This window comes from Geospiza fortis, unplaced genomic scaffold (assembly GCF_000277835.1).
Source record: "Geospiza fortis unplaced genomic scaffold, GeoFor_1.0 scaffold1, whole genome shotgun sequence".
Taxonomy (NCBI): domain Eukaryota; kingdom Metazoa; phylum Chordata; class Aves; order Passeriformes; family Thraupidae; genus Geospiza; species Geospiza fortis.
Window position 1 is genome coordinate 6,307,963 of NW_005054320.1, and position 16,629 is coordinate 6,324,591.

At 36.3% G+C, this 16,629-nt stretch overlaps 1 protein-coding gene across 3 annotated transcripts in view; it reads left to right on the forward strand.

Moving 5' to 3' along the window:
- The window catches only part of STXBP5L (syntaxin binding protein 5 like), a 184,176-nt gene that overhangs the window by 101,959 nt on the left and 65,588 nt on the right, over window positions 1–16,629 (forward strand). For all 3 annotated transcript variants that reach the window (XM_031056622.1, XM_005420578.2, XM_014306851.2), the window contains exons 7-12: window positions 5,523–5,606; window positions 10,306–10,429; window positions 11,939–12,017; window positions 12,191–12,345; window positions 13,939–14,011; window positions 15,254–15,401. In XM_031056622.1, the coding sequence (XP_030912482.1) occupies window positions 5,523–5,606; window positions 10,306–10,429; window positions 11,939–12,017; window positions 12,191–12,345; window positions 13,939–14,011; window positions 15,254–15,401 (663 nt within the window). The remainder of the gene's footprint in view (window positions 1–5,522; window positions 5,607–10,305; window positions 10,430–11,938; window positions 12,018–12,190; window positions 12,346–13,938; window positions 14,012–15,253; window positions 15,402–16,629) is intronic.

Sequence of the window (16,629 nt, forward strand, 5' to 3'; positions counted from 1 at the left end):
CAGAAAGGGAGAAGATGAAAAGGACCCAGACAAGAGAGTTAAAAGAGAACTGGCTTGGGGATACAAATGCTTCTTGCTCAGAGGGCACATGGGAGCCATCTGGGCACTGATGAAGTACTAGCATTCAAAGAACAACAGCAAATGCAGACAAATGCCTATGAAAAGCAACCATTGAAAATTATGGAGAGAAGTAGTTGAAAATGTAAGGTATACTAAAACCATCTCAATGCAGCTCTTTATATCCTTGATAGGTTGAGAATGGTGTAAAGAATTAATTGATACTAACACAATACTTGCAGTTTTACAGAATGTAGAATTGGTAGTGTTTACAGGAAGATATCAGTAAAAGGTACACAGGTGTAAGAGAAAATCCAAGCATTAAATCAATAGACAATTCTAAGTTAAAAAAAATAACAGTGGAGAAATAAATTAAACTACATTTTTCAACTTAGTCTCATTAAACTGTAGTTAAAGAATGCAGAATAAATCAATCATTATTTAGAATGAGGAAAAAATAGGGAAAAAAGCAGCTCCTGGGACTTTTTCTGTTCAACATGGTCATAAATAGCCTAGAAAATAGATTAAGCAGTGATGTCACCTGCTGGACTTTAGGAAGCTGAGAAACTCAGCAGTAAAATGGCAGGTTAAATACTGTCTTTTTAAGTATGTGCAGTGTAAATTATGACAAGTGGTACATGTAGGACAAAATATTTCTCACTTTTCATATGAAACAATGGGTGTGAGCTGATGATTCCTGTTTGGTATCAAGAGCTTTGAGTGATGATTGATAGTTCAATGGAAATGTCAGTCAGCTCAGTGCTCAGTAGTGAACAATGAAGCAAATCAAAATTAGGCATTATGCAGAGAAGAATAGAGAACAAAACAAAGCTATTAAAGAAATGCATTGTTCACCTGCCCGCTGATTACTGAGTATAATATTTGTCCTTCTGTGTCTAAAATGAACTTAATGCTTACAGAAATTCAGAGAAGGGACTGGGTTTTCTATATGAGAGACAACTTAGTGAGACAGGAAAATTCACTATGGAAAACACCTGATTGTGATTCCAAGTTTGAAAAAATCACAGTTGATATTAAGAGGATGGAAACAGCTCATAGTGTCTTTCAATGCAAAAACTAAAAGGATGCCAAATGAAGCTGACAGATCAGGCTCCAAACAAGACAATTAAGTACTTCTTCAAATGTGCAATGGGTAGAACCTATGAAACTTTTTCCAAATGCTATTGTGTGTGCTGAAAATGCACTGATCATAAGGAAGACTAGAAAAGTTAGCACAAAAGAAATGTATGTGAGGGTAACTGATGAGATTTGCTGAATTCTCCTAAAATTTCTTTCAGTTCTTAAAGATGAGGTTAAACAAGGCCAGGTGTAGTTGAGGAGAAGGCTATACTTGAATGAGAGAATTACTTAGACTGAGACAATATGTGAGAATATTGCAAACACTTGTCTTCTTTCCATATTATTTAGTATTTGCTCTTGGCCATTTCAATACAAGATACCATCATAGGTAGATTTTTTCTTTAATTTAGCAGAGTTATTCTTAGATAAAAGAGCTGTTTGATGATAGTTCCACCTACTTTGCTAATCTCCACAGCTCCAAGCTAACCACAGACCACCAAAATGTATTGGAGGCAGGAGTCAGACTCCACACATCACGTCATGATAGGCAGCAGATAGAAGTGTTCTTTGCATATGTTTCAGGAACTAAATGATTCAGTCATAATCATTACTGAAAATGCAGATGTTCTTGTACTCTACAAGAGTATTACTCTACAAGTACTTTGCCAAGAGTCCAGTGGTATAGCCTTCTCTGGGGTATTACGAAGTTGGTTACAGACCTGGGACTGTTTCGCTGAAGTAAATAAGTATTTCTCCTATGAACACTGAGTGGTTTAGAGTCCTAAAACATAGTCAGACCTTTCAAAATCTAGGACAATCATAAGAGCTCTGTTTGAAAGCCAGGGAGGTTTGTTCTGTGGCTGTATCTTCACCTTTTTCATTAAGATCCTTTGAATTCCTAAAAGTTCCAATTTATTTCATTGACTGGTGATGGGGTTCCTTGTGCCAAAAGAGTGAATGCAGTTCAAGATGACTTCTGCCATTCAAAACTTCTCCAGAGTGGCTTCCAGGCAAGCTATCTAGGTAAGCTTTGGAGACAAGTCTCTTTTATGAATCTAACAAGCTATGGCTGGAAGACAAACATTAAAGAGAATTTAGGCATTTAATGTGTCACTGAAGAACAATTTGGGGACCAAGTGATTAAGTTCATGAAATATAACTGTGTCTGCCAAATCAATTAATAAGTGTACATTAGGGACAGACTGGAGTGCACAGACATTTATAAGTGGCAGATCTGTAGCAAACATGATTTTTCTTGCTGACAAAGGAAAATACATTAACTGCAACAATCTGCAGTTTCCCAGCAAACGGAGAAAGCTTAATAGGAAAAGGTTTAATGTTATTTACAATTAGCTGGTGGGCTAAACTTCCTATCTCTGAGTTCTGAGATCTAATAATGCCTAAAACAACAAGCCTGTTTGGCAGGCTTGTTTGTTTGTGATTTTTTCTTCAGCTGTTTTGTGTTACCAGGACAAGGAAGGGGCTTGCTGTCATGTACCAGAATGTAATTAGTCAACTGTAAAAAAGAAATTTCCTCCCATCATCAAAAGCATTTGATGAAGAACGATTTAAGTCAAAATGTGAAACAACTCCACTAAACAAGGAAGATCTTGCCAGGACTTCTCTCTCCAAGTCCTGTCCCATGCTCTGGGGTTTTTTTTGTAACTTGATTAAGCATGAGTAATTAAATGAGGTGCCATGAAAGGCAAGATAAATCTTGGGAGTTTTTTCCATCCTTGACTCTTTTTACAGATACTGTTTTTATTTGTCTAGGTTTTCCTCTTCGTTTATGGATGTTTTGCATTTTTACTTCTATTACAGAAATAGAGCTTGCCTTATAAATCTCCCAGATCACTATGACTGAGAGGAGTGGGAATGTTTGATTTTCCTATGGTTCAGACAGGTCAGAATCCAGAGCATCACAAATATCCTGGTAATTAGACTAATCCCATTCACGCAAGCTGGAGTTGTGGCTTTAGTGCTGTACCACAGTGTTAGTACTAAAGCAGCGTGATTACTGTCTGAACAAAAAGAGACATTCCTGACTATGCAGCAAATCTCTTTGCCTTTCATTTTCTTCCCTGAAATTATACTTTGTAACTTGCAATTCTTTATTGCAGTTGCACATTAAGCATTTTAGCAATAGTTCAGGTGAAATGCAGCCTCTGATAAAAGGTATTTAACCTTTTAGTAATTACCTGGAGCATGATATTTTTGCAAAAGAGAGGGATAAAAATCAAAAGGCGAGCCTGCTTCCCCAGGGAAGAAAGGCTTATTAAGAAACAGGGCCACATACTAAATGCTTTTCAATTCCTTCCCTTTTCTGAATATATTTGTACAAAAGCTGAGGTGAAAAGAATATTAGTAGATACAAACTGAGTGTGACTGGTTTGGTACCCAGCTGTAATGCACAGGTGCAAGTGCTTGTTGTGATGACAGTAAGGAGGGCACTCAGACTCCATAACTTACTAAAATACTATTTATTGGAGTGAATACAAAAAGGAGGGTGGGAAGCCCAAGCTGTGTAGCATGGGATGAACCTCCAATAAGGGCATGGCACCAACCTCTCTGAAGAGGCTCTTGCCAGCATTTTGGTCCTTGGAGATCTCCAAAGATTTTTTTTATAAAGCACCATATCCATTTCTGCTGTCAAGCAAAAGGATGTTCACATGAGACATACTGCCTCACAGTAAGATAAAGGCACCTTACCTTCATCAAGTGGGAGAGGCCTACAAAGGTCCTTTAGAAACAGCAGTTAAGTTTTTACCCTGTGGCCAAGAAATATGTGCAGGCCTGAAAGCCAAGTGCTGTGTGCAGCACAACACAGCACAGACCTGCACCTACTCAAGTGAACTGCTATGAGCATCACTAACTCCTGGATATACAAATAGCTTCCATTTGGGATTGCTATACCAACAGTGCAAGCAGCTGCAGTAAGACCCTCCTTGTTCACTCTCTCAATGGCAGCCTATTATCCCAGAATACCATATGGCATCCCGACACAAGAGCTATCCAGTTAGCTGCATACTTTCTGACTCTTGACACAAAACCCCATATGGAGCCATCCAGAGCAAAAATGCTAAATATTCTGGAATTTTTCCAGGGCAGTTTGAATTTTTTTCAGGAGAACAATTTTTCAGGAGCATAAGTAGTTATTGTTCATATTCAGGTATTAAATATATTAGCTGTAAATAATTTCCATATTACCTAGGAGATTCCACAAAAGGAATACTCTCCTGTCAATGAAAATAACCATATCCAGTAGAACTAGAGTATTCCCAGGCTCTTTTGTAGCAGTATCAGTTATACTTGGGAAGAAGGTGATGTTTTGTTTAGCAGCCCAGCCAAATTAGGACTCATGCAAGCTAAAGTGAGTGATAGCAAAGGTGCTGTTGAGGTTTCTCCAGCTAAGAGATTGTCTTGTCATTATTCTTCACAGATTCTTTATATAGAAACTATAAATCCTTGCCTGCATTCTCTGATATATCTGTTTACAGATGATGAATAACTGAGCTATCACAGAAATGTGAGTCTGCCAGTTTAGCCATTTCTAGTCTTCATGTCCAGAACAGGTTCTTAAGACAGATTCTATGGGAAACACTTTCCAGGACACCTAAATAAGCTAGACATCATCTTGTCCATTAGATCTGAAATTAATTGTGTTCAAATGAAGAGTAACTCTACAGTACCAGATCAATATTTCACTTCTTCTCTGTGGAGACAAGGAGATATGATTGTGTTCATTCTTATTTTTCTCCTGACTATTGTTTTCCTTCTCTTTCATCTTTTCAGAAATCTTTGCTGGTATTTCTCTGGTGTGCATGATGATATGAACTCCCAATTCTATAAGAAGTAAAAATTGACATATAAGTTAATTTCTTTTTAATTATTAGGAAAGGAAGCAATTTATTCTCTGCTGGAGGAGGTCTTCAGAATGTTTTGAAGCAATAGCATACATAAATAAAAGGAATATAAGTAGCTGAATGAGAGTTTAATCTGGTGACTCCCTTAGTTTCAAGTTATTTAGGTGGTATCTTAAGTATCAAAGTTTTTTTCTTCAACAAGGGCCAGGGAAGCTAAGACCTTGTAGGAACATGCTACCATCTTTGGTTTTCAGCAGATATGCAATTGAGAAGACTGTCCAGGTGCATAATCATCCAGGGGAATAAAAGGTGTATAAAGGCCTTTTTTTTTTCCATGTCAGATCTTAAATTGTTGGCAATCTGTAGTAATTTATACTGAAAGATAATTTGAAAGCAAGGTATTATGTGTAGGGCAAATTACAATCTTGGCCATCACTTTGTTATTTCTTTTTATGTTTCTCAATATTTATATGTACCTTTAGAATCAGAAAATGTAAGTGTGTTTTTTTTTCCCTCCTGCAGCTGTTGATAGGCTATGAAAATGGGACCATCGTGTTCTGGGACTTAAGATCTAAAAGAGCCGATCTGAGAGCTTATTACGATGAGGTAAGCAATTTCCATTAATTCAGCAAAGCCATTATTCAGCAGTTTGCCATATGTCTTACCAAGCAGATGGATGTTTATCTAAAGGCATTGCTGGTTCTGGAAATACTGTGTGTGCTATGCTTTTTGGGCAAATTACTGACAATAGAAATCAAAGTCTGAAATCTCTAGTTCTGATGCTTTAGGCTCTCATGAGAGTATGTGACACAGAATGTCCTCCCCTTGATCCTGACAAGTTCATCAACTTCTCTGTGGGGATCCTCAGTTGAACAGAGTTCAATGAGCTGACCTGAGATATAGGTACAATAGGAATTACATAATAATCTCTACTGGGTATGTCTGGAACATTCATTATATTGGAAGATGAATTGCCTTGTGCAGCTATTGATATTGCCTAGTATTTAAGATCTTATGAAACAGTTTTCAAAATTATATTGTCATAGTTATCACACAATTGTCTCTTGTCATTTGTAAGCAGCCTGTGTTAACCACAGATGCAGTTTTTGTATCAATAAGCAAGCTGCTTGAGAAATAGATATATTCCTAGTTATTATGATTTTAGCACTAGCCCTAGGAAAGAATATTCTTTGTTCGGCCAGTCCTCTAAAGTTCCCCATGGATGAATGTGAATGCAACTACAGCTGAAGGTAGAAAAGGACATTTTCTTTAAAGTGATCCAGGCACTAATTGGTTTCCTGTAGCTATGTTTCCTTCTTCATATCTTCATCTTGCTATGTATAAGGAGTGTATACACATTTATTTCCCCTCTAAAAAGCAATCTGTATACATATGGATTTTGTATTCTTTCAGACCTGCTGTCAGAGACACATTAAAGCTACTCTGGGCTTCAAGGTTATGTTTCTGAGCATCAACATAGCAAATGCTCCAAAGGACAAGTTTGAACAGGCCAGCACTTAAGCCTCAAGACATGCCCACTGAATTGTCTCTCAGTGACAGTCTGCTTGTGCAAATACTTGTGAAATTGCACCCCTTCTTTACTTAAGGCTGAACAACTTCTTCCTTTTACAGATCTCCTCAGGAAGGGGAGGGTGGGGATGCCTGTTTGCTCGCTGTCCTCTCTTGTACTCAGAATGAGACTACATGAAGCAGGATCTTCTTATTGCTGATTCCCCTTTTTTTTTTCATTTTGAGACAGAGTGGGTGGATGTTGAAAATTCCTCATACAATTTAGAATTTAGTTGTTCCACTTTTTCAATACTGTTCTCAGGAACTTTTTTTTGCCTTTTAATCAGTCCCATGCTTTCTTCCTCAGTGGTTATTTGCTATGTCATTACTCCACTTTGTGCAACTTGTTCTAGTTTCTTACATACTGAAATAATTGCAAGATTCTTATTTTGTTTTTAAAAGGATTGTGTGACTAGCAATTTTACTTTATTCCAGACTTTCAGGCTCCATGTTCATAATGTTCCAGACCTGCTAGAATTCCCTCAGGGAAGCCACTACCCTTAGGGAGCCACTAAAAAGGGATCTTTTTAAAATCCTGGATTACATGTGCCACTTGGTATTTAGCAGCAACCCAAATTGTCAAGCCTAAGGCTCATCTTATGGGTTGGCCACCAAAGATCACAGTCCAGAAGTCATTATTCCTGCTCCCCTTCACCATGCTCTCTGGACTGATGGAAGGCCTCTGTGCCCCATGATGTCTGACCAATCTCTCTGGCACTGAGCCAGAACAGTTCCAGTTGCAGGCTATCTGTTAAGTCTCAGATAAATTCCTGTAAGTTCTGTGTCTTCATTGAGTACCAAAGTGCCTCTTTGCATGAGTTCTGAATTAAATTAATTCACCCTCACTTTTCTTGCTATCATTATGATTTTCATCTTCTCAGTGGTGATACGCGTGAGATATTGAGGCCCTTCCAATCAATGCTCCTACACAATGCCTTCTATAAAAGGCTTTCCTTCCAAGCTCTTCTATAATTTCCTGCAAAAATTTATTTCCATCAAGTGGTATAAAAAGACAGTACATAAACAAGATAGATCTTTCAAATGGTTCTCAAGTTGTTACTGATAGTTGGCAAACCCAAAATCCAGCCATTTTCCTGTGCAAACTTTAGAAGTTTGCATTAACCCCCATTCAGAGCTGACTGAAGCAGTTGTCATCTTTCACTGGAACTCATCCCAAAATGAAGATGCAGAGTTCTCAGAGGCATTTGCCAATGACAACTCCCTACCTTTGTCTAGCACTGTGCCACTATGGAAGTATCAAATTGGATGTGGCCCTTGCTGTAATGGCCCTGCAGTAAGTATTATGAACACAAAGGATTTTTAGCATTCAAACAGTAAGATGAGACAAGCATTGCTCATTCCAAAATATGGTTTAAAGGGGTACTAAAGACCCTCAGTGGTGAAGGTTTGTGGTTGGGAAGGAACTGAAATGGTGTTAGGCATGCTTAATTTTAGTACATGCTGAATATGAGAGAAGATGGAATGTGTAAACAATTCACAACCGCTGTGGGTATTGCAGAAGGAGAAACATACCTGATCTGGAGTGAGACGCTTTGTGTGCTTACACTGGGTGAACATTCACATGAGCCACCCACCATGAGGAACTCCTGTTCAAAGCAAATAACTGCTCCTTTTGTGTGTGGATGCTAAAGAAGTGGATCTGAATGCTAGACATAATCTAGCAGAGAGAAAATTCAGGATTTGTTCAGGACCATCTTTCAGAATTACTCGTGACTTGCAGCTGAGACCTCCAAAAGCATTTCTGTTTTTCTTGCCCATTTTGTGGCAAAGTGTAACAGGTCAGTTTGAGTTGCTGCTATGACATCTGGCTGTGCCAGGATCATCCCACCTCAACTCCCCTCCATGGGAGTTTTTTGCTGGCAGGTGGCATCTGGTCACAGAGAGGCAGTTTAACAAGCAGCTCAGTACAGTTTTTAGCTAGTTGCTAGCTCCTGCTCAGACACAGTCAGTGACTGTAACTATGTGAAATGTTTCTAAGTGTGACAACACATCAAAACCAGATTCAAATTTGGCATGATAGCAAGCATGAATGAGCTCATGTCAGAATTAATTTGCATGAGGATAGACATGCCTTCAGTGTAAGTGAAGCAGTGCTCCCCACAGAACTAAGGTTATTCTACCTGAGGGCAGCAACACTGGACTCTGCATGAACCATCTTTCTGAGTTGTCTTTTGTTACTGCAGTTATAGTTCAGTTTCTTCTGGTTATTTAGGAGGAATCATGTACCAACTCCCTTTCTGGAAGATAGAAGTTTGGGTGATACCCATTATGTTACCAAAAAATAAATACCTAGAGATCCGTTTTTTTCAGCTCTATTCTTTGCATCCTTTTTGACATTACTATTTTAGTAGTTTAGTGTTAATCAAGCATTGATATACAAGGCATGTTGGATTCCTGTTAAAACATCTGGATCATCTTAATGCAATCTCATTTATGGCTCTGCTGTCCAGACCCAGGAGCTGAGTAAAGCTTTGGTAAAGGGTCATGGCCCTTTGGTTGATTTCTTCTGATACTCTCTCCAGACCATGAGCTGTAACCAACCATAACAATCAATATAATGATTAAAAGAGGAAAACCAACAGGGAGTTTTAAATACTGACCAGTAGCACTTAAGCAAAATTAATATGAACAGCTGCAATGCTGACTTATGAATACCCAGTCATGATGTTAAGTCATTTGAATTAATCAGGTAAATGTCTCTATGCAATTTTAAGTGCATGCAAGGCCTTAGCATTTCCTATGTAGAAAAAAACCCTGGAAATTTATTAAGTTGCATTCAAAAATAGATCTCTGTTTTTTACATTTACATAAAAGTATATTGTGTTTTTTGGTATTTAGCAGTGAACATTTCTAGAAAGCAGAATTCTGTGAGTTTGTGCTTTTGTGAGGAGTGTGTGAGGAACTGTGGTACAGAGTGAATGTTTTGTCAGAATATGGCTTTTGTTAGTTTCCAGCACATATCAGGGAAATTGAAGGACTTACCCCATTATCCTTTCCAATAGTTTGATGTAACTATGGATATTTTCAGTTCCACTAATTATGCACAAAATACTAAGAACGGTGTACGTAACATTCATCATGTAGTTCTTGTAGCATACACAAAGGAGTGTGATATTCCTCTCCTCTGACTCACTATCTCTTCCGAAACTATCTTGCATCATTGTTTTGGTAATTTTCTATATCAGTGAAACAGCCCTGGATTTTTTAGTGTTTTGGTTTTGACATTAAATATCCCAGATTTCTGTGGACTTGTTCTGCATCTGAAGTATGTGAGAATGCATGTGGAAATTATCCAAGAACAACGTTTTACTTCCTCTGGGGAAGACTCTGTGTGTGATACCTGTAAAGATTTTTTTCACAGAATTACCCGTAAATTTAGCAGATTAAATACTTCTAAGGAGAGCTATCAGACATATTACAACTGCATTGTATGACCCTTGTTCTTACATTTTTACCTTAATACCCTTTTCCTTCAATTTTGGCCTGATTCAGTACAGGGTTTCTTACATTACTGTGTTACATTAGCCTTTATGATGAAATGTGTATTACAGCTATCTCTTGCTAAAAAGGGATGGTAATGGACTTCAGACAAACAGGAACCGTCCAACTCTTGATATACCATTAGAACAATATAATCTGAAGTCATACCTGAAAATACCATTGGTGTAAACACTACATTCCATTTCAGTCTCAAGTTCTTCTTTCATTTCTGTAGGCTATTCATTCTGTTGCTTGGCATCATGAAGGGAAGCAGTTCATGTGTAGTCACTCTGATGGCAGCTTGACCCTGTGGAATCTGAAAAGCCCTAACAGACCATTCCAGACCACAATTCCACACGGTAATTCTGATAGTTAAAATGTGTAACTAAGAAGCAAAACAGTGTTCTCAATGCTGCTTGCAAATATGTATGTTTATTTAATTTTTCCTTGTAGCCCAGATGTTGCTTTTTGCATAAATATTTTGATCCACAAAGTAGCTGCAAATTATTGTAAAATCAGTAACTTAGATCCAACTTTTTCTTGTAATTGGTGTCATAAATACCTATTTCTTATTTAGTTTACTCTAATGTCTTATCCAATTCCTTTTAAGAGTCTACTGCTGGTCTGTGAGGCCCTCGGACTCTTTCTTTCTTTTATAGTTTGTACTTTTATGTGTAATTTTCAACAAATTAATGTGTTTTGTAGAAGATATTGTGGTGTTTGTTGTGGGGATGGTACAAGGCTTCCCAAAGAACTGCAATGAAGAATTTAAAGGAGCCATAGTAAAAGATGTCTTTATGTGTAAGGCTTTATAAAAAATTGCTTCCTACAAATTAGGTTTTTTTAAAAGTTCTGACACCATTGTAAATGTATACATATACATTTACTTTACTGAGAAATTGGAATGGGTAGAGAGGGAGGAAGGAGAATAAGTGAAGATCTAAGTAGGCCCAAAAGGATTTAGCATTTTCTTAATTTACTTCTGTTTTATCATTTTTAGTCATATAATTCTATAATGCCAGAAGGGAACTCTCAGCCAGTCAGATGACCAGATCAAAACAGGCCTGATTTGATGAGTTAACTCAGGACATTGGGCACTTGAACACTTCCAGCAAAAAATTGCACAACCTCTTTTGGCAGTATCTTTTGGTATTTAATGACCCGTATGGCACAATTTTTTTGTTAATATCTAACCAGAATTTTCCATGACACAGCTTATGTTCTTTATCTCCTATGATAGCACCTCTGAGAAAAGTCTGGATCTACACTATATCCTCCAGTCAGGCTGTTGTCAAAAGCAAGCACAGACTTACCAAAGCAACAAACTCAAAATGGCTTTTTTTTAGTTTGCAAGTGACTTTTCTCTGATTGGAAGAAAGTACTGAGCCATAATTAACTAAGAGCTAATGAATTTCAGTTGTATGCTTCATTTAATTTTATCACTCAACTAGGTACACTCCAAAGCATGTAATGTTTTGTCAACAACAGGAATTAAGTCAATCTAAAAATGTCTTAGGAAAAAATGAAGCTGTTTATGGTCATTATGTGTTCAGAAAAAAAGGCATATATTAAGTCTGATTCATTCATTATTAGTTAAGTTTCATACTCAGAATTCCGCATGGTTTATAGATGTCTTTGAAGTGTGTTCTGTGGTTCTTTAGATGTAGCAGTAAAAACACAAAGACATAATAAATGTAATTAAGTTAGACAAATGCGTGTTTTATGGAAATAGGAGCTAATACTTCTAATCTTTTGTAGCTTTAAAGTTCCTTTTTTTTTGTTTCTTATACAGTTGTTTCAATATATATGTTTTAGTTTGATCATTCAATTTCATGTGTTAATAGTTTCCATGTTCTTTCTTTCCTTAGGAAAAGTTCAAAGAGATGGGAAAAAACCTGAGTCTTGTAAACCAATTCTTAAAGTAGAATACAAGACCTGTAAAAACAGGTTTGTTTTTAATTCTGTAATTAACTCAATGTTACATTCTGGAGTTTAAGTACTTTTAGAATCTTTTCCTGCTTTCTTTTAACAAACCTATTTATTAATATTTGCAGATACTAAACCTATAATGTAAACTTGTATGTACTATGTAGACTTATACTTGGTTTTTTTTAATACAGTGAACCATTTGTGGTATTTTCTGGTGGATTGTCATATGATAAGCCTTGTCGAAGACCAAGCTTAACAATCATGCATGGGAAAGCAATTACAGTTCTTGAAATGGATCATCCTATAGTTGATTTTTTAACTCTTTGTGAAACGCCTTATCCAAATGGTGAGTTTATTGGGAAAAATACAGTTATGGAAAATATAAACAAAGGGATCTTTCCTCATACATTAATCCCATCCCAGGGACTTCCATCCTAATATTTGTTTTCATCTCAAGAAAACGACATAACTGAAAGTACCTGGAAGTTGTTTGCATTCTCAGTGTAGGAAGTGAGTAGTGAATGGACAATAAAGCATGCATAAATCTCCAATTATAGGATTGAAACCCATGGGCTACTGTGAGAAAACACTGCTATTAATCAAAGATAGGTGCTTATATTTGTGAGATTTTTCATCATTTACAGCTCGTTAAATTATGAAAAATTAACTATCACTTACCTGCAAAAAAGTTCTTACACTTCAGCATGAACTTAACTGTTAAAAAGTGTTATGTTTGTTGCATATTGTGGGGCTGCCAAATTCTGAAATATGTTGTCAGAAAGTTCTAGAAAATAAATTATGAAAAGCTGTAAGTCAAAAAGGAACTAACTTTAGCATTTTAAGCCCTCACCTCAAGCAGAAAAGTAAATAAATCTTGTATACATAGCTAAACCAAATACAGATCAAAAACATTTAGTAAAGTGTATATGTCCTTCAATATAATGCAAAAATGTAATTTTCCATAATCAGAGTTGCTTTGGGCCTTCATTTAACTGTGTCAAATACTTCCCTGTACTTAGGTCTTGTAGCATCTTCCCCTGCTCACAGACCAATATTTAAACATTTTGGTTTAACTTGTGTTATTCATAGCCAAGTATAAAAACAGGCAAAAAATAATGTGCATTCATAGCAGGACTGAAAGGAAGATGAATCAGTTGCTCTCATTTACTCGTCCTTTTGGCATCACCCATCTGAACAGTTTATTCTGAGCTTGCATGTGCTGGAATGATTTGCTGCTGTTGAAAAGAAAGTCGTAATTTCACATTTATATTTTTTATAAAAAATGTATATTATAAAAAGTATGTAAATGAATATACACTATGCATCAAGGGAAGCATCATCTTAATTCTTTAGTTTTGATAAATAAAAAGAGAATTGTATAAAAAACCCAAACCATATAATCCCCTAAAGAGTGTGCAGGAGGAAGGGCCATGTTATTACCTGAATTGAAAACAGCAGACTAACAGGATTCCTAGGGAATATTCTCCTTGAGTCACCTCAGAAATGGGGGCATTGTGTATCATGAAGTGTCCTGCACAATCTGCTTCTGAAGAGCAGCTGTACACAGTAGAAATATTACTTTTGGACAGCAAAAATACTTTTTCTGTGTAACAATTGGATTCAATAATGCAATGATACACACAACTTATTCATATTCTACTTCTTTACTTTCAACATAGCATCATGCTGGCAGGCTATAATACTCCAATTCTTCTGCTGCTTTGTATGTTTGCCAGCAGTACTATCCAAATGTAATTTCCTACTTCCTCTCTGGCCCTAGTTTCCAGCAATGGCTGGTTTGTGCATATGTCAAGGGTTTATACCTCAAAGCTTCTAATATACTGTGAAAGTTTAAAGAATATAAATATTGCTTGCTTGCTTGCTTAAAATGGCTGATAGGAGAACTCCATGTCTTTTATACTTGATTCCTTGCTTACAGAATTTCAAGAACCTTATGCTGTAGCTGTTCTTTTGGAAAAAGATCTCATTGTCGTTGACCTGACACAAACCAAGTAAGTATAAAGGTTTAGATGAAGTTATTTGTGTATTTAACTGTCCAGTAAATTACCATAAAATTCAAAATCATTTAACTATCCAAAATCATTCAGTCTTGGAAATAACTCTTGCTAAATATTTACTTCCAATTTAAGAGCTAAGTTCATCTAATGAACAGGAACTTATAACAATATTTGTTCTTAAACTTTGGAATAAATCTAAGTCTGCAGTCCCTTCAGCACGGCCCTCAAATATTCATTCAACACTAAAGTTAAATAATAGTTGAACACATATGTGATTTGGAAATAAGATTCAACAACTACTTTTATGCATGTCTAGCCTCAATATCTTAATAAATAATGTCATTGTTTTATATGGATCCACAGAATTACTTCGTGATCCAGTTGCTGGTTTAAATGACAAATAGTTCTTTCATATCAGAATCAATGTTCCTATCAAAGAGGAACTCTACATCATATAAAGCATAATCCAATTCTTTTTTTTGTTCTGCCTCCAACACTACCAGTAAAGGACATCCACATTCACACTGGTGTAACAAGGAACAGATTTTGCTGTCAATGTATTGAAAAATGTTAAGTGAATCATATTCAGATCTCACTTCCTTTGAAGAATAATTCAGATCATCTCATCAGTGTAAAATGGACATAACTGAAATCAGAACCCAATTTCCTATGTTTTACAATTGTGAATAGCATTGTATAATGTGTGAAAAGTGAGATTTTCCTCCTTATCAGGCTGTTCAAACTGATGGAAGTGAGAAATAAACTGAGATCTACTCATCTGTTACTGCAAATTTTCATTATATAATCAGAAGTCTACCAACCCAATAAGCTAAGATGTTCAATATAAAATCCACACTTGTAAAAGTAGTCTGTAGTTCATTGTATATATCATATCCATGAACCTGAAACTTCTGGAAAATATGTCACTTCTGTACAATAAGATTTTGAGATGTCAGAAAAAAATTAGTTCTTGTTCATTCATAAAGGTAGCCCTTTTAGCTTTAGGGACTATTTATGTAGGATTCTTGTCTTGTTGAATTTTTATGTCTTTATTTGAGTAACTCCATATTATTACCGATATTAAAAACAATACATAAATTTGAATAAATAAGGGAATATATATTTAATTAGTAGTGATTTTACTTAGATTCTGTTATATACTTTAATATAAGAATATGTTATATTTTATGGCTCAGTGTGTCACAGTGCTTCTAATAAATTGTCTTCCTTAACTAGTTTTCCAATCTTTGAAAATCCATATCCTATTGACATTCATGAGTCACCTGTTACCTGCACAGAATATTTTGCGGACTGTCCTCCAGATTTGATCCCTGTACTCTATTCTGTAGGAGCAAAACATAAAAAGCAAGGATACAGCAATAAGGTAAACAAAACCAATATTCTTGTTTTTAAGCAAAGGAAGTAGATGTGTAACCTATGTTTTTATAATCTCTTACCATATTATTTTTGTTTTACTCCTTTAATAATCACTTTAAAGTTAGTCCAACCAGCAGCTTAGCAGCCTGATTACAGTCCAGTATTTGTCCCTCAGAAACATGACCACTTAAGCAGAATCATTAATTATCATTAGATAGGACTTAATCATTACGATGCTGGATGGAGTTATTCCAGATTAGATTGTGTTAAAGGCGTGCCAGCAGTGTACAATTCAAATTTGTATGGATAGGTTCTCTCTATCAAAGAAAAAAGTGAAAGCATTATAACTGAAAGACTTAAGCAGATGTTCAGTAAGAGCTGACAATGTCTGTGAGATTTGTTATTAAATAGGGATGATGATAATAATAATAATAATACTTTTACTGAGCTACCAAAGTCTTACCATAATGCTGTAGAAATAGGACAAGCTTCAGGAAGTAAAAGAGGAAATGCAATTAATTTTGGCTAGAACTAATGCATTTTAATAAATAAACTAAAAAAATACTGGGTAAACAAGTCAGACATTAGCAATTTTCTATTCAAATCAATGAAAGTGTTCTCCTTGGAGCTGGGTTGTTTTCCATTAATTCAAAGAGTGAGCCCTCTCTACTTCTTTTGCATCTTGGTTCACAAAAGTACTTCAGAAAATATTTTTGTTTCTCTTGTTTGGATCTACCCTTACCTCATTCACTCTGTACACCTGCCTGTATTCTCTGCATCCTCTCTTGCCTCCTTGCTTTATTTGTGCATGTAGAAATGCACTCTGAAGGCAGGTGGTCACTCGTGCCAGACACTCATTTCTGTAGCCACAAGCATCCATTCCATGTATCCACACAAACAGTTTTCTCCACCCACTCATACTCTGCACATGTCCTGACCCACTCTGCACGTGTCACCCTCTGCATCCTGGATCCATACATGTCAGGGCTTTAGGCACAGGGCAGCATTCTAGACCATTAGTAAACAAAAGGCAAGGAAGAGATGATGATCTCATGTGTTCTGTAAAAGTTGTATTCTCTTATCTCATGGCATCATGCTCTGATACTTGTTTCTGGCTCAGCTTCTTTAGTGGTCTTTGTATTCAAAATAAATTCTCTGTCCATTCAGTGTTCTATAAATCTCCAAGAGAAAAGCCATTCTCAAAAGACCAGCAGAATTGTTTGTTACTCCTCCTT